The sequence below is a fragment of the Canis lupus genome, chromosome 12, assembly GCF_011100685.1.
Source record: "Canis lupus familiaris isolate Mischka breed German Shepherd chromosome 12, alternate assembly UU_Cfam_GSD_1.0, whole genome shotgun sequence".
Taxonomy (NCBI): domain Eukaryota; kingdom Metazoa; phylum Chordata; class Mammalia; order Carnivora; family Canidae; genus Canis; species Canis lupus.
This window is the reverse complement of record NC_049233.1, coordinates 32720482-32746709: the sequence shown is the minus strand read 5'-3', so window position 1 is coordinate 32746709 and position 26228 is coordinate 32720482. Positions and strand designations below refer to the sequence as shown.

The following is a 26228-nucleotide window of genomic DNA, read 5'->3' as shown; positions in this document are numbered from 1 at the left end:
TTTTCTTACATGAACTCAGAACAGAATATTTACCAAGTCTCTTAGGCAAAATCCTAGCTGTGCTGAGTAAATGTAAAGGGTATGGTTATTGGTTGCAGTGTGTTAGCAGTATAGCTGTATGTACATATAAGGTTAAATTGCCTAGTACAAGTTTTATAAGGTGACAAGTATCAGAATTACAAAAGAAGACAGTTTGATGCTCTAGTTCTTTATCCTCCATGACTTCACATATCCCATCAATTGATTTCATAATATAGTGTTGTTTAGTGTCCTATTTTTCTCCTGAGCCATAGAAGAAACGAATACTTTGTTCAGGGCCTTGACTTAAAAAATTTACTGCTATCACCTAGTCAAACTTCAAAGTGTAGGTTTATCTAAGAATGATAGGATTTATATGCAAATCACTTAATTTTTTATGGTATCACACTGGATGTAAGTATAAAGTATAGTTAATATACAAATTCTACTCTACACTGCTTGGAATATGCTTCACTCCATTAATATAAATCAGCTTTCTAGTTTAAATATTAAACCTTAAAAAATTATGAAAGCTTCACTTTGGGAATACTATAGCTGAGATATATATGTTCGATGGCACTTTGCGTATGTTCTTGTTGCAAGGGAGACAATTCATCTTTTTTAATTTTATCTTTTAACAGAGCCCCTAACATTTCTAAGAAAAAGAACCCCAAAGAATTACAAGTGCTGAGAAGAAGAATCAAAGTCTATAGATACTGGAAGGGTAGTAGCCACTAAGGAGGATCTGTGAAGATGCATGAAACCTGGATCTGAGAGCTAAGTGTACCCTGATACCATATTCAGCACCACTGGAAGCTGCACAAATTCTCTAATTGTCCTGCTTTCCCATAATTTATTGTGTAAAATTATATGAATCTTACTTTACATCCCATAGTAAACAAGTCCAATTATCTATAATCTATTTTATAGTCCAAGTACTCCAGTGATTCTGTTTTTGGCTTTAAAAAAGTTCCCATATTCAAAGTAATTCCAAAAATCCCAGTGATCCGAAATCCAAGCAATCAGATTACTATAATGTATTTTAGGAAGAGGTTGGTGGAATAAGTGTATGAAGCAAATTTGGAATAGGGCAATCTGCTTAGGAGTTAGATGACTAAGTAGTATGCTGTAGGGCGAAAAGCATTTTGAAAGAATTAGACCTTTGAACAAGTGTTTGAAGGAAATTTTACTTATGATGAAGAGTCTGCAATTGATGTCATCAGCTAGCTTAATTAAGCAAGAGGATAGCAGCCCAAATAAACATTAACTTGCAGCAAGGAATTATCATTCAACAAAGATTTTACTGATTCTAACATTTACACTACTACGGGAGTAAGGAATTTGCATATCGGGATAAATAATCACTAAAAGAAAAAAAGTAGCATCAATGAAGTAGTCAGAAATCAGATACATTTTAGAAGGACTCAAAAAATATCTGTCCAATTATTTCTGAACCTCCTACCACTTCTGCTTCAGTTATTCTTGTGACAACTGTAGGTTAATAACCACAGGATCAAGGCCTTCTGGATAATGAGGCACAATGGACTCACTTGATAATTAGTGAGCTAAAACAGCTACAGAAACCTCTACTAAATTTATTTTAGTGAAGAAGGGCATTTTCTTAGCATCAACCTGTGAAACCTTAATAATTCAGCAGTTTAAGTTATATGTATGTATGGATACACACACATTTATGTATCATGAAAAATAGGACAAGCTTAATTGCAATTTATATTTACAAATATAACAATTCTTAAGGTTTCTATAAAAACTGAACTTAAATATATGGAATAGATAAGTCACAAGAATAAGACACAGCATAGGGAATATAGTCAGTGATATTATAATAGTGATGTGTGATGACAGGAGCTACATTTGTGGTGAGCGCAGCACAATGTATAGAGAAGCTGAATCACTATGTTGTACACTTGACATTAATGTAACATTGCATGTCAACTATACTCAAATAAAAAAATTTATGAAACAAAACAAAACTGAACTTAAATATAATGGTGAACTGCAACACTAACCTCTTGTGAGTAATTTCATCAAGTAGAATTATCTTCACAGTATTAGAAAAGACAACATGCATTAAGGAGAGCACATGATGAGACGAGCACTGGGTGTTATACGATATGTTGGCAAATTTAATTTAAATAAAATAAATTAAAAAAATAAAAACACAACATGAAAATCAACCATTTTATGAGATAAATACCATATTTTTAGCGTTTAATTGATAGACTGAATATATTTCTCATTTTTTATTGATAATATTTCATGTGGTACTGTATTTTTAAATGTCAATTTATGTCTATAGTGAAATATGTATTAAAAGATATTATAGTATATATTTAAAAATGAAACTAAGAAGCCTTGGGGATCTCAGAATAATGGGCAATGTTCTAGAGCAGGGGACAGCAAGTTTTTTCTGCAAAGGACCAGATAAAAAGTAAATATTTTAGACTTTTCAGGTCATATGATTTTTGCCACAATTGCCTCACACTGTCATGTTGCACGAAAGCAGATAGGAAAACAAATTTGTGTGGTTGTGCTTCAGCACAATGTTATTTACAAAATGATACAGTTGGCATTTTTGGCAGCCCTACAGCAGGTTCATAGTTTGCTGACCCCTGAACTATCAGACTTCTTCTGTCTTTCTATCTGGTACAACCTTTTAAAACACCCACAAAGTTTAATCAAATAACAAATCCACATACCTTTTCCCCAGGAATTCCAGGAGCACCAAATTCACCTTTAATACCACCTGAACCCTAAAATATAGAAATGTTCATTAGGAGGTTTTTTTCAAAGGTGTATTAATTGCTAGGGTCAAAAAAATCTACCATTTCACAGATATGTTCTTCTGCTTGCACCAAAATTTGTTCTCTGAGTCCCTTCCTCATATTGTCTACAAGTCATTAAACAATACTTTTGATCATGTTATCAAAAAGGTAATAAGTAATGAATATCAAAGTGCTAATCAAAACTAAAACTAGGCTTTCTCCACACAGATATATGTAATTCAGCTTTGCCATTTCTTTTATATTTATCAAAGGTAAGGAATGATTCTGTTGTTTTTATCTTACCTAATATCTGATGTTTTCAATTCATATAAGTCATGAAATTTTATACTCTAAGGGACTCATATTTGTTTCATTAATGTGCCTGATCTTTCTTTTTATCCTCTAGGGAAATCCCACAGCGGGGGCAATCCAATTGTTAACTTCCCTGCTTTTCCATCTAAACTGGAAAAAATATTCTCAATGAAACTGATATGTCATTACCTATATCTGCTTAATGGCTCTACCACAAATTCTGTCTAATAAATTTATCCTTGAAAGGGTGGAAAATAAGATAAACTTTTTGAATGAGTTTCTCTATCACTATTGTGTGGCAGAGACTAAGAAATATATCAGAATTTTATGAATATATCATGCTATTATTACAGTGATATTACATATTCATTTCAGATTTAAGATACACAACTAAATTTCAACTTTAAATTCCTACTGATTAGATGAGATTACATCAGGTTGGGTAAAATTGATATAAAAATAAAATTGATACAAAACAAAATATATAAGATATATTCAATAATAGATTTATACTGACATAGAAAGTCAAAAGTCAATATTAAATCCTACCTCTGAGAGCTTACAACTAAGAGAATATATTCCATCTTTCAAAAAAATTGTGAACATGTATTGATTCAATTACTTTTTATTGGTATGGTGTGCCTATAGAATGAGCATATGAGTAATGTCAGATTGAAAAGAAAATAAAGGGAAACTCATGAGTAATCCCTCAGTTAATGCATTAGACTATTCAAAATGGAAACATCCACATACTGAGATCAGAAGGAGGGAGTAATGGAAATGAATCTATACCAAAGTTTCTGACTATAGAGTGAAGTAAGTTAACTTATTCCATTTAAAATTATTTTAGTTTTCTCTCGAAGTATGTCAGCAAAGCAATCATTTCATAAAGTCTATATGTTTTTGGAAATTAACTGGATATTGAAAGATAATAATTTAAAATAAACTGGAAAATTATTCCCCAAATAGAGCTAAGATCATACTCCCCCTTAGGTTCAGGGACATTGAAAATGAGCTGCTATTTTATAAAACTCTGATGGAATTTCAACTTTGAGGTGGGTAAAAGTATTAGCCACGGTCTTAAAGAACTGAGAAAGTAAAGTGGTTGCTAAGTAATTAGGTTGCTAACTACATATGCTAAAAAGGGGATTGGTGGTGGTGGTTTAAAAGATGTAGAAAATTACAATAATCAAATCTGAATGAAGGAAAAGTGTTCATTATTATTTCAAATAATGTCATCTAGAGTTTACTCTTGGACAAATGAGATAATTTGATTAGGTGCTCTAATATAGAATATCGATCACATCTAGGGGTTCAAATCCATGCAGTGGTTGAATTTCAAACCATCTTACTCTATGAAGAGGGTCATACTTTTTATGAAAAGAAAAAAAGGCAATAAATCAGATTAATAAAGCATTAATTAAGCCCAAACTTGTTTTTTTTCAACTATTTCTGATTCTTCATTGCTAATTAGCAATGTGAAGCTAAAACTGATCAGATCACTAACTTTTGTTTTTTTTTTTAAAGTATAGTAGAACAATAGTTAATAACAGTCCTTTATGATTTAGCATATCTAGCTCTTTCTTTGCAAATTGACTCTTTGTCCTGCTTGACAAAGTTCCCCGGGCAATTAGGACATCAAATTTATAGGTTCTAGAAACAGCTGAGTTGATGATTTAGACTTTCTTTCAGGTGTGGTGTTGATTCATTCATTCAACACCTATTATGTGCTGTTCTACATATACTGCTCACAAAATTCCTATTCTAGTGGGGGAAATAAATAGATATATAATACTAACAAGTCAGGTGACACTAAAAATGCTATGAGAGAAGACAGAAGTGGAATGAAGGAATGTTTTTTACATAAAGGCATCAGAATAGGTTTTTCTATTTTAAAGTGATATTTGAGTAAGAACCTAAATGGTGTGAAGGAGAAAGCCAAGGGGCTATCTAAGGAAATCCCAGGTATGTATAACCTGGTGTAAAGAGCATAGAGCAAGAGTAAACAAGGGAAGAGGATATGACACGATATAGGGAGTGGAGAGTGGGATAGGGAGAGCTCTACACATTATGTGAAGCCTTGGAGCCACGGAGAGAGCTTCAGTGTTTATCTTGAAGGAGATAGGAAGTCATGGGTGGGTTTTGACTCAGGTGGGAAAGGATTTACTTACATAATTGTTCATTGTCAAATAATGTTGGGAACAGAAGACAGATTTGAAAGAAATACTTAAATCATTAAGTGACCTTTTCAAGAAAGTAACTATCAATACGTTGTTAATATTTACTGCAAGTAGCATAGAATAACAATTCAAGATTTTTATATAATAAATATTTAATCAATTGCAAATTCTAAGGGATTATTTTACAAAAGAAGATTAATTTGTTTTTGGTTAAGTCACATAAGAAACTAAACTCAAACTAAAAGAATTATTACCACCTCTCCCTCAATATATGAACAATTATACTACGGATAGGAAAGCAGAAGAAACATATTTTTTCAGTACCTCTTATGTGTCAATTTCTGGCACTATGTAACATACATTTTATTGTATTCTTTCTTCATAATAAACCATTGACTAGGTATTGTTAAGAATAACTTTCAAAGCAAATAAGAGGTGGATGGGATTCAATCTCAAGTGGTTCAGGCTCCAAAGAGGTAAGCTTTCTAATATACTGTCCTACATATACTGTCCTAAATATCCTTTCTCATTCTTAAGACCAAAGGGAAAACCTTGAGAACATCTGGTTCCCTTAGTAACACTGCACTTCTGATCATTTCACAAAATTAACTATTCAATATGCCTTAGAGCAAAATGACTTTCAATCTTCAAGCTATGGAGGCATTATTTTGTGCACCTACTCTAATAATGAAAATTATATAGCAGACTTAAACAGAGAGGAAAGTTATCTTTATTTATTGCACATTAAAGTTGCAGGATCACACAGTACAATAAGAACAGGAACAGACTCATCATTGACTCCTTAAAATGAAACAATACATCTATGTTTATTACAAGTGCCAGAAAGCTGAACATATTCATAGCCACAGTCATCTAAAGTCATAATTATACAGCAAGTGCTATGGTAGTTTAATCAAATGCTGGTGCTTGTATTGAAAAAAATAAAGGAAGTATAATACCAATTAATTATTTGTCTTATTTTGTAGATCATCAATTTATTTTATCCCAGCTGTTTGTACCTTGCCACTAAAATCATTTGCAATTATGAATTTTGTGTAGTCTGGAAATTAAAACCAATGTTAATATTTTTAAAACATATCTTAAATGGGAAGCTATATAACACACTTTAATCCTAAGATACATTTTTGTATATTTTATAGATTTGGAATACAAAATTTTGCTAATAATTTTCATGTTTACTAATTCCTTCCTAATCCTTTTCTACTGGTTTTCTTTCCTACGGAGGGAGGGAAAGTTCATTGAACAAATCATTACTAGATTGTAAACTCAGTGAGAGTAAGCTTGTGTTTTCTCACTACTGCTATAGCTCCAGAACTTAGCACACTTTTTGTTATAATAATAGGAACTCCATAAATAGTTGCTGATGAATTAATGAATTAATTAAAGGAGACATTTACTGTATAACTAAAGAGTATGGAGGAAAGAATGAGTCTTTAAAAGACATATGATCTAACAAGAGAGTTTTAATACTTAATCTTTTTAAAAAAAAACATCATTTAGGGATCCCTGGGTGGTTCAGTGGTTTAGCGCCTGCCTTTGGCCCAGGGCGTGATCCTGGAGACCCGGGATCAAGTCCCATGTCCGTCTCCCTGCATGGAGCCTGCTTCTCCCTCTGCCTGTGTCTCTGCCTCTCTCTCTCTGTGTCTCTCATGAATAAATAAATAAAATATTTTAAAAAACACACATCATTTAAAGGTGATATAATGATTTTCCTTAATATGTACTTAATGTTTTTTAAAAGTGGCAGGGATATTTTTAAAGTATTTTACTCCTTCCGAAGCTGACATATGAAATTTCTTCCTATGCCAATAATCTTAAATTGATAGAATTGGTAAGTCAAAGAATGGAAAAGTCAAGTTAAATCACCAATAAGTAAGACAGATATGCATTTTCAAAGTACTTTGTGTCAACCTTACAACGTGAGAAGAACTGATAGATGATATGCCCTCCTTTACAGATGAGGGAAATGAAGCATGAAGAGACTGGGTGGCTTAGCCAAACTCACATTGCTAACCTGAGAAGAGTTGAGATTAATCCAGATCTTTCTACTCTATGAGTCCTCTTAATTATGTTATCATGGGCACACAATTCTACCCATTCACAGTTCTCTCAGCTGCAAAATGAGTATAAAAATATAGGGTTGAAATTCTTTATGAAGTTATAAGGAAAAATATTTCAAGTGGAAGTGTCATTATCAAAAACACAAATAATTCTGAAGAGCTTTTAAAATATAGAGCAACCTTCAAAATGCAAACTGGATTTGACATGTCTAGGTTTAGATCCCAACTTGACTAGTCACCACGTGGCCTTGGGCAATAATTTAACCTCCCTAAACTTCAGTTTTGCTTTCTCTAAAACAGTAATACCAATACTAAATATGAAGAGTTTTAAGAATCAAAAAGATAACACATCTAAATCACTCTTCCCAGTGTTGGGCACATGGTAAGTACTCAATAAATACTAACTATTGTTATAATGATTTATATAGTTGGTTTGATTGAAGTAGTCCTTAGAACTAGTTTAATCATTTTAAATTTTTATATAACAGCATTAAGCAAAATCAACCCAAGTAATTTGATTTAAAGGGCAAAAATAAATGTTCCATCCTACATCTAAATTCCCTCAAAGATCTGCTAAGGTGCCTAAAGTTCCCATGCAAGCTACAATGAGTAGCTTGACTTCTTTTGGAAGTCAAATGTCTATGAAGTTGCTGTGCAACTTTGAAGGATCAATCATTGCTCCTACCCTTTATAATAAGGAGCCCACTTAGACTATGCTGCTAATTTAGAACCATAGACTTCCAAGTTAAGGCATGAATGGAATTCAAATCTGTTTCACCTTGGAAAGTTGAAAAAAATAACTCCTAAGCTTAGCTCAAATTAATTTATCTAGTTAGCTAACAAAAGACATGACATTAAAAAGTGGAAAATGGAACACTTAAGTTTTGATATGGTTGGGAAAAGGGAAAGGCAAATCTCTAAGCATGGGATATTGCCTAAAATTAGTTCAACAAAGTGCTGTGCAAAAAATGGTTAGGGAGCCAAGAAAGAATCTTCAGTGGGGAGCCATCAGCAGACAAGAGAAGTCACAAGAAAAGTAAATTATAAGCCAATATCCCTGAGAAACAGAGATGCAAGAACCCTCAACTAAATGAATTCAAGAATAAAACGAAAGCATTATCCACCAGGATCAGAACATTTCATGCAAAAGCAACAAAATATATATTGTTCTCAAGTGCACAGGGAACATTTTTTAAAGATATATCAAAGGTTAGGCCACAAAATCAATCTTAATAAACTTAAGAAGCTGATTTGTATTTCCCTGATGATGAGTATTTACCAAAAGGATGCAAAAATACTGATTCAAAGGGGCTCATGCACCCTCATGCTTATAGCAGCATTATCAACAACAGCCAAGTTAAAGAAATCACCCAAAGATCCATCAATGATGAACGGATAAAGAATATATGGTTTGTATATGTATGTATATGTACATATATACATATGTATATACACATATGCAATGGAATATTATGCAGCCATCAAAAAGAATAAACTCTTGCCATTTTCAATGACGTGAATGGAGCTAGAGTCTATTATGCTAGGTGAAATAAGTCAGTCAGAGAAAGGCAAATACTCTATGATTGCACTCATGTTTAAACTTAAGAAACAAAACAGATGAACATAGGGGAAGAGAAAAAAAAGAGAAGGAAGCAAACCATAAGACATTCCTAACTACAGAGAATAAACTGAGAGGTGATGGAGGTAGGTTCAAGACAGGCTAAATGGGCTATGTGAGTGATGAGTATTAAGGAGGGCACTTGTTTTGATGAAAACTGGGTGTTACATGTAAGTGATGAATCACTGAATTCTACTCCTGCAATGAATATTACCCTATATATTAACTAACTAGAATTTAAATAAAAACTTGAAACAAAAAAATTAAGAAAATGAAATCATTTCAAGCATCTCTTCCAACCACAATAAATTTCACAAATAATTGGACATTAAACAATATGCTATTGAATAATCAATAGATCAAAGAAAAATCAAAAGAGAAATAAAAAAATACCCGAGACAAATGAAAATGTAAATATAGCAGACCAAATTGTGGGATACAACAAAAAAATTCTAAGAGGGAAGTTCATAGTGATAAGTGCCTACCATATGTAATAAGAAAAGTCTCAAATAAACAGTCTAACTTTACATCTGAAGGAATTAGAGGGAAAAAAGCAAATAGATCCCAAAGTCAGTAGAAGGAAAGACAAAGTACCACAAAAATAAATGAAATAGAGACAAAAACATAATAGAGATCAACGAAACTAAGAGTTGGTTCTTTGAAAGAGAAACAAAATTGACCACTCTAAAGTATACTTATCAAGAAAAGAAAAAGGGAGGACTCAAATAAAATCAAAAATGAAAAGGAAGTTACACCAATATCACAGAAATATAAGGGATCATGAGACTACTATAAACAATCATATGTCAACAAATTGGACAATGTAGAAAAAGTGGATAAATTCCTTGAAACATATATCCTACCAAGACTGAACCATGCCATAATAAACAGAAAATCTTAGGAGATTGATTACTAATAATGACATTGAATCATTAATAAAAAAATTCTCAGTACACATCTACAGGACCAGACAGCTTCACTGGTGAATTCTACCAAACATTCAAAAATGAATTAATACTAATCCTTCTCAAACTCTTCCAAAAAATGGAGTAAGAGGGAATGGCTCCAAACCCATTTTATGAGGCCAAAAATGCCCTGATATTAAAACTAAACAAGTATGCCACAAATAAAGAAAATTACAGGCTACTATCCCTGATGAACACAGATTAAAAAGTTTTCACAAAATATTAGCAAACAGAATTCAACAATGTATTTAAAGTATCATACACCATCATGCAAGTGGGATTTGTTACAGGCATGCAAGGATGGTTTAATATGATATATCACATTAATGAAATGAAGGATAAAAATCATATAGCATCTCAATAGATGCAGAAGAAGTATTTGACAAAATTCAACACCCATATATGATAAAAATTCTCACCAGTATGTATAGAGGGAAAGACCTCAAAATAATGATGGCTATATATGACAAGCCCACAGCCAACATAATACTCAATGGTGAAAAGTTGAAAGTCTTTCCTCCAAGATCAGGAACAAGACAAATTCCATCATTACTATTTAACATTGTATTAAAAGTCCTAGCCAAGACAATCAGGCATGAAAGAGAAAGAAAAGGCATCCGAACTGGAAAGGACTAAGTGAAACTGTCACTATTTGAAGATGACATGATTTCATATATAGAAAACTGTAAAGACTCCATCAAAAAACCGTAAGAACTAATTAACAAATTCAGTAAGCTTACAGAGTATAAAATCAAGACTAAAAAATCTGTTGTGTTTCTATGCACCAATAGTGAACTATCAGAAAGAGAAATTTCATAAACTCTTCATTATAATTGCATCAAAAGAATAAAATTCCAAGGAATAAACTTAGCCAAGGAGGTGGAAGACATATATACTGAAAACTATAAGACATTAATAAAAGAAATTGAAGAAGACACAAATGGAAAGATAATCCATGCTCATGGATTAGAAGAATTAATATTGTTTAAATATAAGCCCTATCCAAAGCAATCTACAGATACAGCGCAATCCCTATCAAAATGGCAATTTTCAAAGAAATAGAAGATATCACTCTAAAATTTGTATGGAATCACAAAAAAACCCAATAGCCAAAGCAACCTTGAGAAAGAAGAACAAAGCTGGTGGAATCATGCTTCCTGATTTCAAACTCTGTCACAAAGCTATAGTAATAAAAACAGTGGAATATTGGCAACAAAACAGATACATAGATCTGTGGAAAAATAGAGAAACAAGAAATAAATCCATACATAAATGTCCAATTAATTTATGACAAAGGAGCCAAAAATATACAATGAGGAAATGATAGCCTCTCCAATAAAGGATGTTGGGAAAACTGGGTAGCCATAGGCAGAAAAATAAGATTTGGCCACTATCTTACACAGTTATGTATGACCACTATGTTACACAGTTAACTCAAAATAGATTAAAGACATGAATATAATATCTGAAACTATAAAAACTCCTAGAAGAAAACAGGCACTAAGCTCCCTGATGTAGGTCTTGGTGATCATTTTAAAATCTGACACCAAAAGGAAAAATAAGTAAGTGGAGCTATATGACACTACAAAGCTTCTACACAGTAAAGGAAACCATCAAAAAATGAAAAGACAACCTGTTGAATGATAAAAACATGTGTAAATCACATATCTGAGAAGGGGCTAATATCCAAAATATTCATACAACCCAATAGCAAAAAAAATTAAATCCAATTTAAAAATGGGCAGAAGTCTGAATAAAATATTATTTTAAAGAAGAAATATAGATGACCAACTGGTACATGAAAAGATGCTCAACATCATTAATCATCAAGGAAATAACAAATCAAAACCATAAGGAGATGTCACCTCACATCTGTTAGAATGGCTATTATTAAAAATAAAAGTGTTCATGAGGAGGTGGAGAGAGAAAAGATTTCACACACTAGTGATGAGAATATAAATTGTACAGCCATTGTGGAAAACAGTATGGATATTCTTAAAAAAAATTAAAAATGTAAAATGATCTAGCAATTCCACTTTGAGTATTTATCTGAAGAAAATAAAAATATTAACTCGAAAAGATTATGCACCTCACATTCATCATTACAGCATTATCTACCGTAGCCAAGATGTGGAAACAATCTAAATGTCCATCAATGAATGAATGGATAAAGAAGATACAATACACATACATGCACACACATACACATACACACACTAGAATATCATTCAGCCATAAAAAGAATAAAATCTTGCCATTTATGGCAACATGGATTGACCTCAAAGGCATTAATAGTAAGTGAAGTAAACCAGACAGTAAAAGACCAATACTATATGATCTCTCTTATATGTGAAGGAAAGAAAAGAAAGAAAGAGAGGGGGAGAAGAAGAGAGAGAGGGAGAGAAAGAAAAGAAAAAAAGAAAAGAAAAGAAAAGAAAAGAAAAAGAAGGAAAAAAAGAAAACCAAGCTCACATACACAGAGAACAGATTGGTGGTTGTCAGAGGTAAGGAGTGGAGTTGGAGAAATGAGTGAAGGGATAAAACCTTATTTAAAAGAAAAACAAATAGGGCAGCCTGGGTGGCTCAGCGATTTAGTGCCTGTCTTCTGCCCAGGGCATGACCCTGGAGACCCTGCATGCAGCCTGCTTCTCCCTCTGCCTGTGTCTCTGCCTCCCCTTCTCTGTGTCTCTCATGAATAAATAAGTAAAATCTTTTTTTAAAAAAAGTAAAACAAATAGATAAACATGCAAACAAATGATAGGAAGCTAAAAAAATCTTTAGTGAGGATTCATCTGCACACAAGAGAAATAAGAGTTCAAATATTTGGAGAAGAGAATGCTCAAGAAGGTTAGGGCACAACTAAAAAAAGAAACTTTCTTGCTTCACAATTTTGCTTATAGTTTATAGATACAAATATTGGGGTTTCCACATCTTTTCAAATTTTAGTTCCAATAGGAACTCAAAAGCATATTTGAATGTTGATGTAGTCTTCCTTATTTCAGCAATCAGCATTTAAATATAGTCCTTAATACCCTTTAACAGAAATGTGCATTTGTATGGGACATAGAGATATGAGATGGATGCATTTTAAAGTCACTTTTAAACAAACTCACTTTCATCCTGACAACGTTCTGAGGTTTCTTACCGGTTCTCCTTTATCTCCTTTCTGACCAGGTGAGACTGGCGTTCCCGGCAATCCTGCTTCTCCCTGAGCAAAAATTAATTCTGTGTTATCAAACATTCTGTCACACTGAGCTAAAGACTAATAGTTTATAAATATGAAGGTGACAATAGAAGGATAAAGCTTTACTCTCCTCTGAGCTGATGTTGATCCCTCTGCTAGAATACCCTTCCCTTGCCCAGGAGGCTCAGTACTCTCCCTCTTCCAAATTTCACTTGACATCATCACCTCCGTGAGACTTTCCATGGACTGTGGGTGGACATGTGATGCTCCTCTATGGCCCCTGCACCTGTGCCTGCCTTTCTCATGGAGCATGTGATACAGTATTGGTCCCTAGAAGAAATTAAGGTTCCTCTAAACTTTCACCTCACCCCTATACCTACTCGTCCAGCCAGGAGTGAAGTGGTCGCAGGATGTGTTAAGTCTCCAAGGGCATGTATTAAGTCACAGTGCTAGGGGACATTCTATTCTAGGAACCAGGGCTAGTTTTCTTTTCCTCTTTCCTTTCCTCTGGTATTGGCATAGAGGAAAACCATCAAGAAATCACTCAGTTTCCTTTTAGCACAGCCTCATGACGGCCATTAACAATACTATAAGAAGTTTATGTAGGTCCATGGGACTACTCTTTCTGACGAACGGACCATACTGGTATAGGTGTAGTACATTCTTTAAGTAAGATTCTCTGCCTATTTCCTACAGTTTCAGTACACAACAAAGAAATACTATATAGAGTATCTTCGTGTATGTGTTATAGAGCAGGCAGTTTTCTTCAACTGTGAATTCCCAGAACTAAGCCTACTCCTGACACATGTTAAGTACTCAACATTTGTCCCTTGTACAGGTGGGTTCCCCCCTTACCTTTCTATCCATTCTAACTCACAGCCTGGAAAGAAAGTCTGATGGCTTCAGAACTATTCAGAAAAAAAATCCAGGAAATCCTATTCCCTTTTCTTAACCCACCTCGGGGACAGAGTGGTTTACATATTTGATTCAACTAGAGCTTAAAGGTCAAGACACATTCTATGCACTGGGGCCACATCCAAGGGGCTTGGCTCACTTTGTGTAGTGGCTTTTCAGTGAGCACAGATTTAAAACTAGCAAACCTTGTTTGGAATGCACTGGCACCGGTCTTGAAGTTCCTGCTTTACTGGCAGATAGGCAGACATTTTACTGGCGTGAGCGGGTAACAATGATGAGGCAGTACTTCCATAGCCATCCTGCTCTGGACACTAAAATCCAGAAAAATGATGAGGGTCAATTCCAAACATTCTAACATTCCAAATACTGGCTCCCACCAAACTAGGGATGACTAAACTTGCCTACAAGAACTGCCTTCTAATGAGCCAAAAGTCAACACTGGTATGTTAGAATTCATAATGCCTTTGCTCTTTTACTAGGTCCCTGATATGTTTTATTACAGTGACAACATGCAAGAAATGCACTAAAAAGTTGGTTTGTTGAGGACTTCTAAAGCTATTATAAATGACTTTATGATTAAGTACAGTAATATCAAACATCTACAATATCTGCATTGTTACAATAAAATAGTTACACATATCACATCTGTGTATATGTTTGTGGAACAAAATATAAAATAAAAGCAAGCAACTTGAACTTTTAGAACAAGATGACTGGAAAGGCATGTAAAAGTGGAAAATAAATCCTTTTTATGCTCCAGGATAGGACTTAATTAAAGTATATCTTAGTCCTGGTATTTAAAGTCCATTGTCCTTTAAAGTTATCAAAACGTCTCCATTGTAACAGACAAGTGGTGAATTTCATACTTAAGCAGTGGGTTCAGAACATGTAGGATGACATGAAGCAAAACTTAGTTATGAAGGAATGAACTTTTTTTTCTCTCAAAAATAAATCCAGATGGGGAGGATAAATGCATCCTTTCTTCTCTACATCATTTACTAGGCTCCTCACCACAGGTCTGTAACTGTGAATCTGTAATTTCATAACTCTGAATTTGCAATTTAGGGGAAAGGGTTCACACATTACTTTTTATACTACAAATTATATATGCTTGGAAAAATATTGCTAGGATACAAAACTAAAAGATTGTTAGTGGTTATTTATTATGGTGAGACTACAGTTGATATTCTTTCTTTGAATTTGGCTGTATTTTCCAAGTTTTCTAAAATAAACATACATAATTTTAAAGGTTTTTATATATTTATTTTTGCCAAAGAGAAAGAGAGAAAGAGAAAGTGAGAGAGCAAGCATGAGCTGGGGGAGTGGGGAGAGGCAGAGGACGAAGCAGGCTCCCCACTGAGCAGAGAGCCAGATGCAGGACTTGATTTGGAGACCCCAGGATCATGACCTAAGTGGAAGGCAGATGTTTAACCAACTGAGCCACCCAGGCACCCCATACATAATTTTTAAAACAAAAAAATATTTTGAGAAAAAGAAGGGTAGCACTCTAATGCTTGTGAAAACAACAAAAACTGGAAGAAAAACAACACCCAGAAACCCTGGGACTAGTTTCCTGTTGTCTACTCCTAGGTCTATCACTTTTACTCTCTCCAGATTTAATAATTAGCTATTTTGTTATCCTAATAAGTTTCCAAGTCCACAAGTCTAAAAGTCATATTAGAATGAAATATGATTATCACCAGAATAGTCCTTTTATCTCATATGATTTGATATGATTTTCCAATAAGTTCCTGCTCTACCAGTTCCCATTCAGATGACCAAGACCTAATTTGAGTTCATAATTTTGATCTGGATAATTGATTTATTATATTAAATTGAGGATTTAAATGACTTTAAAAGTATGTCTCAACATTCACTATAAAACTTTACACACTGTCCAAAAAGTGCCTAAAGGGATCATAAAAATATATAAGTAAGAACTTCTCCCTTCATAAAACTCTGGTTTCGATTTGACATATTTAATTAATTGGCCCTACAAATTTTAATCAGATTTCTTATTTATTTTCAATGAATGTTGCTGATTTTCTCCTTCTGTTTAAGTCTGTAGTCGTAAAAGTCTAACAGTCTAAAGTCATGAAACTTTACAGAAACAGAAAATCTAATTAATAGAAGAAAAGTATATTTACAGATTATTTTGAATAAAACTTACCCTTAAAATATGCTATAAAATATTAACAAAAAACATATCTAATTTTAAATTCCAGATAAAATTAAATTCTTAAGCAAGCACATTAAAATTTTCTGAATTCAACACATTTTTCAAAAAAAAAAAGTTGGTGTCAGAATTATAACAGATGCACTTAAATAGGCTTTTATATAATTATTTATCTTCCAAATTATATGTTCCCATTTGTAAAATGTAGCATCTCTCTATTTTCTGCTCCTCATTAACAGAATAGTGATGTCCCTTCAAATAATTATCAGCAAGAGAATGAGCAGGATTTTGTCATTTTTTTTCCTATGGTCAGAGATGAATTCCTACCTTATTTTTCTCACTTTAATTCCTAAATAATCGTTTTAAGATGTGATTAAATTTTTTCCATAATTTGTGAGATTAGTCATTGCAATTATTAATCAAACCACTCCATCAAATTTATCACCTATACTTCCTTAAACAGTTTTCTCATAATTTGAATTGAAAATATCTATTATGTGATGAAAGAGTAAAAACTACTGGTCAAAAATACAGTATTTAGATAAATCAAAACATTGTTTTGTTACTTTTCAACCAGGAAAAATTATTATTTTAAGAGTTATGTCCTAAAGGAATAATTAATATAAAAAATAAACTTTTAGAGAATTAACATCTTCAAAATTTAAATATGTGGGTCCAGGAATTCTAAGTCTTTCAAGTATGTAGATTGGCATTATAAATTATCCTTTTAGAGATTTTTAGAAAGATATTTGGCTATCTTTCATTTTGCTTGGAATGAGAACCATAAGCTGGGTTGGAGATATGCTTTATAAAAACCAAATTATATAAGCAAAACAAATAATTTTGAAAAATTTAGCATTGCTTTGAATCAGTCACATTGTTATTCTACTACCCACAGTGACTGACAGAAATTAAAAATATTTTTAATTACTAAACTATTGATAAAATTATCATATAATTTTGGACGGTAAGTATAGAACTTCTAGGAAATCTAATATACAAAGAAAAATGTTTTCATCTTTTACTTTCACTTTTCATATATTCTTTCTGTAATACTTCATTGAATTAGTCCCTTTTAAACACCATTTTGTCCCAACTACCTCCTTTAATAGTTGATAAAGTCAACAAGTTAAGAAATAATATTTTGATCATCTTCTACAAACAAAGCATAGGAATAAAAAAGAAGAGCATGAAAGTATAACTCCCCTCAATGAGTTTAAAAGGTAGTTGAATACGTTAAAAACAAATACAACTATATCTAATAATACAAGATAGCACACATGACCATTATAATGAGAGCTGGAGAAAGTACTTTTTTTTTTTTTAAGATTCTATTTATTTATTCATGAGAGATACAGAGAGAGAGAGAGAGAGACAGAGACAGAGACACAGGCAGAGGGAGAAGCAGGCTCCCCACAAGGAGCCTGACGTGGGACTTGATCCCGGACCCTGGGATCATGCCATGAGCGGAAGGCAGACACTCAACCACTGAGCCACCCAGGCATCTCCCCCCCCCTTTTTTTTTAAAGGAAAGATTAGTATAAGAAAGTAACAGTTGCACAGTTAGGTTGGGGATATTAAGAATGAGAGGCTAAGTAACTGAGTTTATGGTTTTTTGCCAACAAAGAGTGACCAAAGACTTTGAAAAAGGGATGAATAGAGGGCAGGGATTGTAGCTTATTCATGTCTGTTATTGCCTTGTTTTATAGCACAATGTCTAGAAGATCAATGTTTTTGAATAATAAATGTTTAGTAAGAGAAAATAAATGCATATACAAAGCAGTGATTCAGAGGTTATTCTGGTTATGCTGGAAAGAAAAAAGTCTAGAGACAGGGAAGGCAGTTGACATGATAATGCAACAATCCAGGCATGAGATAAAGGTGGACCAGGTTGGTAACAGGGAGAAGGAAGATGAAATATCTATCACAGGCCCCTGGGTGGCTCAATCGGTTAAGTGTCTAACTTCTGTTCAGGTCATGTTCTCAGGGTCCTGAGACTGAGCTCCACATTGGGCTCCCTGCTCAGCTCAGAGTCTGCTTGTCCTTCTTCCTCTGCCCCTCACTTCTGTTTGTGTGCTCTCTCTCTCTCTCTGTCTCTCTGTCTCTCTCAAATAAATAAATTCTTTTAAAAAATCTATCACAAAGGAAAACTATCCAGAATGGATAACAGGCTAGAAGAGAAAAATGAGTAAGAATAAGATATGTTTACAGATTTAAAATCTCTGCAGCTGGAAAATGATGATGCTATCAGAACATAGTTTAGGGAGAAAGTCATAAATTCTCTTTAATATATGTTGAGTCCAACATAAGGATGTATCATTCCCAAAATTCAAGACAAAACAATGGGATTCGAATTTTATAAACTATGTGAGAGCACTATGAGGGGTCTCTTACTTGGAACAAATTACTTACCTGGCTTCAACAGAAGATATTCAAAGCTGCCCTATATTTGCACTCTATGGACTAGGCAACTAGCATTCTATATTCTTCACATACCAAGAAAATTAACTTACCTTAGTATCTGATATTTCGCAACAGGTTTCTTGTGCTATGAAGTTTGAGTTACAGTAGATTTTAAGCTGGTGAAGTTCAATCTATTAAAAAAGTAATAAGACACATCATTAGTTTTCTTGAAAAATCACATTTACACACTTAAGAACTGTGGTAATTTAACTGGAAAGAGAAAAGAAGCTAATACAAATAAATTATCGGTAGATATTTTTAATGTTTTTATTTAATTTAGGATTCATGATTTTATAGATCATTTGAGAAAGAGACAAGGATTCAATTATTGAGATAAATCTCTAAATAAAGGAAATCAGATAATAAAAGCAGTTGCAAATCTTTGCTAGTTATTTCATACAAAAAGTATTTAATTAAAGAGAGGTATTGTTATGCATTACAATAAAATATGTCCACAAAATGAGAAATATTTCAAAGTAAAAATTTCTGGAGAAAAAAATAAAGTCAAAGATATGAACACATGATGGAAAAGGCTTTTTCAGTAGTTCCAAACCTCTTATTTGAGGCACTGAAACAGACACTCACTTCCCAATAAGAAAAAGATATTTTGTTTTAATCGATAGTACATGGATTCTACCTAATATCTATGATTTTATACTATATTGGGATAATCCTGAGCAGTACTCACAATCTTTTTACAGAAATAATTCCTTCTATTTGCTTAGAAGATTCACATTTTTTAGCACTGGGTGTGAAATAATAAATAGTTCAAAAAAAGTACAATCATGTCTTTAAATGCAAGAACAAGCAACCATGTGAGAAGTAAATAATACAGACTATTGACAAAATTTTAATAGGATAGATGTGTAAATCAGCTATTTTAAATTAGCTTGTGGTTGCTAATTTAATAGTTAACCTTATAATGATTTGACATATCACAAACATTAGTAATAGCCTCTTCCCTCTCCTGCTTCTGAATTCATGAGTAGCCTAAGATTTGCGGCCAACCCAAAATTCTGAGGTAAAATGAAACTTATTTATTTTTTATAACTTTTTGCAAGATATTGAACTTAACTTTTGTTTATAAAGTTTAAATGCACTGTCTTATATAGTTGAATGAAACACTGCATAGTAACATATCCCTTATGTAGAATGACGAATGAGGACTCTAATTAATATTCTTAACTAAAACTAATTTAACATCATCGCTATTATCAAAATAACCAATAAACATTAAACTTTGAATATGTACCATCCACTGTACTAGGTCCTTTATAGAAATTATTTTACTTAAGACAGATAATCAATTGTTGATGGATTAACAACTAATCAAGTATCATGACATTGAAACTACAATCCTAGTTTAATGATGTTTTCTTATTCATTAGTTACTCTAGAATCCTTCACTGACACAGTACTTTACAAGGACAAGGTTTGGGGCTAAGCCTATACCAGCCCTTGTTATGCAGAGTTTGTTAAAAAAAGATCCTTTATATCAGTTTTATCACCTATTTTTTCTTATAAAAGTAACCAGATAGTATACACAAAATAAAACCCAATTATTAGAATTTTTTTCAATAACACACATCTTGAATAAATAAAACATTTTCACATTATAACAGATCTTGTGAATCACAGAGCTTGTATGGAGATGGTGAAAAACTAGTCCACTTGAGCTTTTAGTAGGACCAAGAATCCTTATAGAATATGTATTTTATTTCCTAACTCAAACACTATTTTATAAATAAGCTACATCATAATATGGCTTTAATTTTTTTTATTTTTGTCTTTCATTCATTTATTTTTAAAATTTTAATGCCAGTATAGTTAACATACAATGTTGTATTAGTTTCAGGTGTACAATATGGTGATCCAACAATTTTATACATTACTCACCGTTCATCATGATAAATGTACTGTTAATTCCCTTCATCTATTTTGTCTATCACTCGTGTTTTCTCTGGTAACCATTAGTTTCTTTTCTAGATTTAAGAGCCTATTTCTTAGTCTGTCTCTTCTTTGTTTTGTTTCTTGAATTTTATGTATGAGTTAAACCATATGGTATTTGTCTTCCTCTGATTTATTTCATTTATTTTATACTCTCCAAATCCATCCATGTTGTAATGAATGCTAAGATTTCATTCTTTTTTATGGCTGAGTAGTATTCCATATTATAATTGTGTGTAATGTAATGTATATATGTAATATATATAATGTATATAAGTTCTATTCTTAATTTTTTTCAGATTTTATTTATTCATGAGAGATATATAGAGACAGAGGCAGAAACATAGGCAGAGGGAGAAGCAGACTCCTCACAGGGAGCCTAATGTGGGACTCAATCCTGGACCCCGGGATCGCGCCCTGAGTCATAAGGCAGATGCTCAACCACTGACCCAACCAGGTGCCCCATCTATTCTTAATTTTTTATTTTTAAATTTTTCTAAAAAGGTGTTATTTATTTATTCATGAGAGACAGAGAGAGAGAGGCAGAGATACAGGCAGAGGGAGAAGCAGACTCCATGCAGGGACCCCGATTCGGGACTGGAACACGGGATTCCAGGATCATTCCCTGGGCTGAAGGCCGGCACTAAACCACTGAGCCACCCAGAGATCCTCCTATTCTTAATTTTTAAAAGAACCTCCATACAGTTTTCCTCAGTGGCTGAAAAAGTTTGCATTTCCACCAACAGTGTACAAGGGTTCCTTTTTCTTAGAATTCTAGCCAACACGTGTTGTTTCTTGTGTTTTTAATTTATCCATTCCAACAGGTGTGGGTTATATCTTATTGTGGTTTTGATTTGCATTTCCTTGATGATTAGTGATACTGAGCATCTTTTCATGTTTCTATTGGTCATCTGTATGTCTCTTTGGAGAAATGCCTGTTCATGTCTTCTGCCCATTTCTTTGGATTATTTGTTTTTCTGGGTATTGAGTTTGATAAGTTCTCTATTTTTCAATACCAATCCTTTATCAGATATGTAATATGCAAATATTTTCTCCCATGCAATAGGTTGGTTGTCTTTGAGTTTTGTTGATGGCTTCCTTTGCTGTGCAGAGCTTTTTATTCCCAGTGGGCTGTTTCTAGCTTATGCCAGTATAAAAACGTTGTCATTAATATAGTACCAAATGACTGTTTTCCTCTTCTACAACTGTACCTTAAAAGCAGTACAACCACATCCATTCAACCAAAAGATAGGGCAAGTGCTCTTCTTTTTCTTAAAGAAACTTATTTTGATTTATAGGCTGGTGCATTTTAAGCCAAACAAACAAAAAAGGATTTTCCAATGTTTGTGATACACATGGCACAGTCTTAAATGAGAAAAAAAAAAAAGAGGAAATCTCAATAGTCTATTTTTGCTTCTGTTTCTTTTGTCTCAGAAGACCTATCTAGAAAAAGAGTTGCTATAGAAGGGTGTCAAAGAAATTACTGCTTATGCTATGCAGTATGCTATTACTATGCTATGCTATTACTGCCTATGCTCTTTTCTGGAATTTTTATTGTTTCAGTTCTCACAGTTAGGTCCTAATCCATTTTGAATTTATTTTTATATATGGTGTAAGAAAGTGGTTTAGTTTCATTCTTTTGCATGTGGCTGTCCAGTTTTCTGAACACCATTTGAAAAGATTGTCTTTTTCTCCTTGCATATTCTTGCCTCTGTCAAAGATTAACTGGCTATATAATTGTGGGTTTATTTCTGGGCTTTTTATTCTATTCTATTGATCTATGTGTCTATTTTTGTGCCAGTACCAAACCGTTTGAATACTACAGCTTTGTAGTATATCTTGAAATCTAGGATTGTGATAACCTCCAGTTTTGTTCTTCTTTTTCAAGATTGCTTTGGATATTCAGGGACTTTTCTGGTTCCATAAAAACTTCAGGATTATTTTTTCTAATTTTGTGAAAAATGCTGTTGATATTTTGAAAGGGATTGCATTAAATCTGAGGATTGCTTTAGGTAGCATGGAAATTTTAACAATATTTGTTCTTCCATCCATGAGCATGGAATATCTTTCCATTTGTTTGGATCCTCTTCAATTTCTTTCATTAATGTTTTATAGTTTTCAGAGCTCAGGTCTTTCACTTCTTGGTTAAGTTGATTCCTAGGAATTTTGCTATTTTTTATACAGTTGTAAATGGGGTTGTTTTTTTAACTTTTCTGTTGGCTACTTCATTATTAATGTACAGAAATGCAGTGGATTTCTATGTTGATTTTGTATCCTGTAACCATACTGAATTCATTTACCTGTTCTAGTCAATTTTTGGTGGAGTCTTTGGGGTTTTCTATATATAGTATCATGTCATCTGCAAATAGCAAACAGTTTGCATCTTCCTTACCAACTTGGGTGCCTTTTTTTTTTTTTTTCTTGTCTGAGTGCTGTGTCTAGGACTTCCAGTACTATGTTGATAAAAGTGTTGAGAGTGGACATCTTTGTCATGTTCCGGAGATCAGAGGAAATCTCTCAGTTTTTCACCATTAAATACTTGTTCAAGGTCGGTTTGTCATACATGGCCTTTATTATATTGAAATATGTTCCTTCTAAACCTACTTTGTTGAGGGCTTTTTAATCATGAATGGATGTTATACTTTGTCAAATGCTTTTTCTGCATGTATTAAAATGATCATATGTTTTTTATTCTTTCTCTTGTTGATGTGATATATCACATTGATTGATATGCAAATATTGAACCACATTTGCATCCCAGGAATAAATCCCACTTGGTTGTGATGAATGATTTTGAGATTTTTTCCACCTATATTCATCAGAGATATTAGCCTGTAGTTCTGTCTCCTTTTTTTTTTTTTTTTTTTTTTTTAATAGTGTCTTTGACTGCTTTTGATTTTAGGGCAATGCTGGCCTCATAAAATGAATTTGGAAAATTTCTTTTCTATTTCTTGCAATAGTTTGAGAAGAGACAATATTAACTTTTCTTTAAATGCTTGGTTTTAAATTCTCCTGTGAAGGAGTCTGGGCCTGCATTTTTGTTTTGGGGGAGTTTCTTGATTACTGATTCAATTCCATTGCTGGTAATCGGTCTATTCAAATTGTCTAATCCTATTACAGTTTGGGGATTTATAGGGTTGTAAAGAATTTATTGATTTCTTCAGTTGTCCAGTTTGTTGGCATATGATTTTTCATAATATTCTCTTACAGTCATTTGTATTTCTGTGATGTCAGCTTTTATTTCTCCTTTTTCATTTGATTTTGTTTGAGTTCTCTCTCAATATTTCTCTCCCCGCCCCCTCTTTGATGAGTCTGGCTAGAGGTTTATCAATTCTGTTGATGTTTTCCAGAACCAGATCCTAGTTTCACTGAACTGTTCTATTGATCTTGTAGTTTCTATCTCATGTATTTCTGCTCTAATATTTTTTATTTTCTTCCTTCTGCTGCTTTTGGGTTTTGTTTGTTCTTTTTCTAGCTCCTTTAGGTGTAAGGTTAGGTTGTTTATTTGAGATTTTTCTTGCTTCTTCAGATAGGCCTGCACCGCTATAAACTTCCCTCTTAGAACCACTTTGCTGTATTTCAAAGATTTTGGACTGTTGTGTTTTCATTTGTCTACATATATCTTTCAATTTCCTTTTTCATTTCTTGGTTCACCCACTCATTCATTTTTAGAAGCATGTTATTTAACCTTCATGTATTTGTATTTTTCCACATTTTTTTCTTGTGGCTGACTTCTAGTTTCATAGCATTATGGTCAGGATAAGATCCATGATATATGACTTTGATCTTTTTTAATTTGTTGAGACTTGCTTTGTGGCCTAATATGTAATCTATTTTGGAGAATGTTTCATGTGCACTTGAAAAGAGTGTGTATTTTGCTGTTTTAGGATGGAATATTCTGAATATATCTGTTAGCTTGATCAGGTCCAATGTGTCATTCAAAGCCATTTCCTTGTTAATTTTCTGTTTGGATTATCTATCCATTGATGTAAGTGGGTATTAATGTCCCCTATTATTATTATATTACTATCAATTACTTCCTTTATGTTTGTGACTAGCAACTTTATGTATTTGGGATCTTCCATATTGGATGCATAAGTATTTACAGTTGTTATATCTCCTTGTTGGATTGTTCCTTTTATGATTATATAGTATCCTTCTTTGTTTCTTGCTAGTCCTTGTTTGAAAGTCTAATTTGTCTGATACAAACATTGCTATCTTTCTTTTCACTTCTGTTTGTAAGGCAAATGCTTTTCTATTCCTTCCCACTTTCAATCTGCATGTTTCTATAGGTTTGAAATGAGTTTCTTATAGGCAGCATATAGGTTGGTATTTTTCTTTTTCCATTCCATCACTCTATATCTTGATTGAGCATTTAGTTCACTTACATTCAAATTAATTATTGATAGGTATGTGCTTATTGCCATTTTGTTACTTGTTTTATGATTGTTTTTGTAGTTCTTCTCTGTTCCTTTCTTCTCTTGCTTTATTCTCTCAGTTTGCTGGCTTTCTTTAGGGATATACATGGATTCCTTTCTCTTTATTTTTTGCATATCTATTATTGGTTTTTGATTAATGGTTACTATTAGGTTTATACATAACATATTATGCATATAGTAGTCTATATTAAGTATATGGTCATTTATGTTTGAAGCCCAATCTTTACTCTTTTCCCCCTTACATTTTTGGTATATGATGATATACTTTATATCCTTTTATTTTGTGAATCCTTTGACTGATTTTCATAGATATAATTGATTTTACCACTCCTGTGTTTCCTACTTTTCTTACTCCTACTTATGATCTTTCCTTTCCAGTAAACATTTCTTGTAGGGCTGGTTTTGTGGTCATGAATTCCTTTAACATTTGTTTGTTAGGAAACTCTTTAACTCTCCTTCTAGTGATAGCCTTGTTGGATAGCATATTCTTGGCTGCAGGTTTTTTTCCCTTCCATACTTTGAATATATCATGCCACTCTTCACTAGTCTGCAAAGTTTCTGCTGAAAAAAGTCAACTGACAGCCTTGGGGGGGGGGAGGGTTCCCTTGTATGCAACTGTTTTCTCTTGCCGCTTTTAAAATTCTCTATCGCTACTTTTTGCCATTTTAACTATGATGTATCTTGGTGTGGACCTCTTTGGGTTGATTTTGCTGGGGGCTCTCATTTATCCTTGACCTGGATTTCTGTTTCCTTCCTCAGATTCAGGAAATTTTCAACTATTATTTCTTCAAATAGATTTCCTGTTCCCTTTTCTTTCTCTTCTCCTTCTGGAATCCCTATAATGTGAATATCATTACACTTGATGATGTTGCTGAATTCCCTAAGTCTATTTTTATTTTTTATTATTCCTTTTATCTCTCTTGTTCAGTTTGATTGTTTTTCATTACTCTGTCCTCTGGGTCACTGATCCTTTCTTGTGCTTCCTCTTGTCTATGACTTATTCCATCTAGTATATTTTTAATTTAAGTTATTGAGCTCTTCATCTCTGATTGCTTCCTTTTTATGTTTTATAACTTTTTGTTAAGGGTATCACTGAGATTTTCCATGCTTTTCTCAAGTCCAGTTAGTATCTGTACCATTACCA

At 33.0% G+C, this 26228-nt stretch overlaps 1 protein-coding gene across 2 annotated transcripts in view; it reads right to left on the bottom strand.

Moving 5' to 3' along the window:
• Positions 1-26228, bottom strand: part of COL19A1 (collagen type XIX alpha 1 chain) — a 310139-nt gene that overhangs the window by 239800 nt on the left and 44111 nt on the right. For both annotated transcript variants that reach the window (XM_038554446.1, XM_038554445.1), the window contains exons 7-10: positions 18749-18829; positions 14245-14370; positions 13106-13168; positions 2739-2792 (exon numbers count right to left, since the gene is read on the bottom strand). In XM_038554446.1, coding sequence (XP_038410374.1) covers positions 2739-2792; positions 13106-13168; positions 14245-14370; positions 18749-18829 — 324 coding nt within the window. The remainder of the gene's footprint in view (positions 1-2738; positions 2793-13105; positions 13169-14244; positions 14371-18748; positions 18830-26228) is intronic.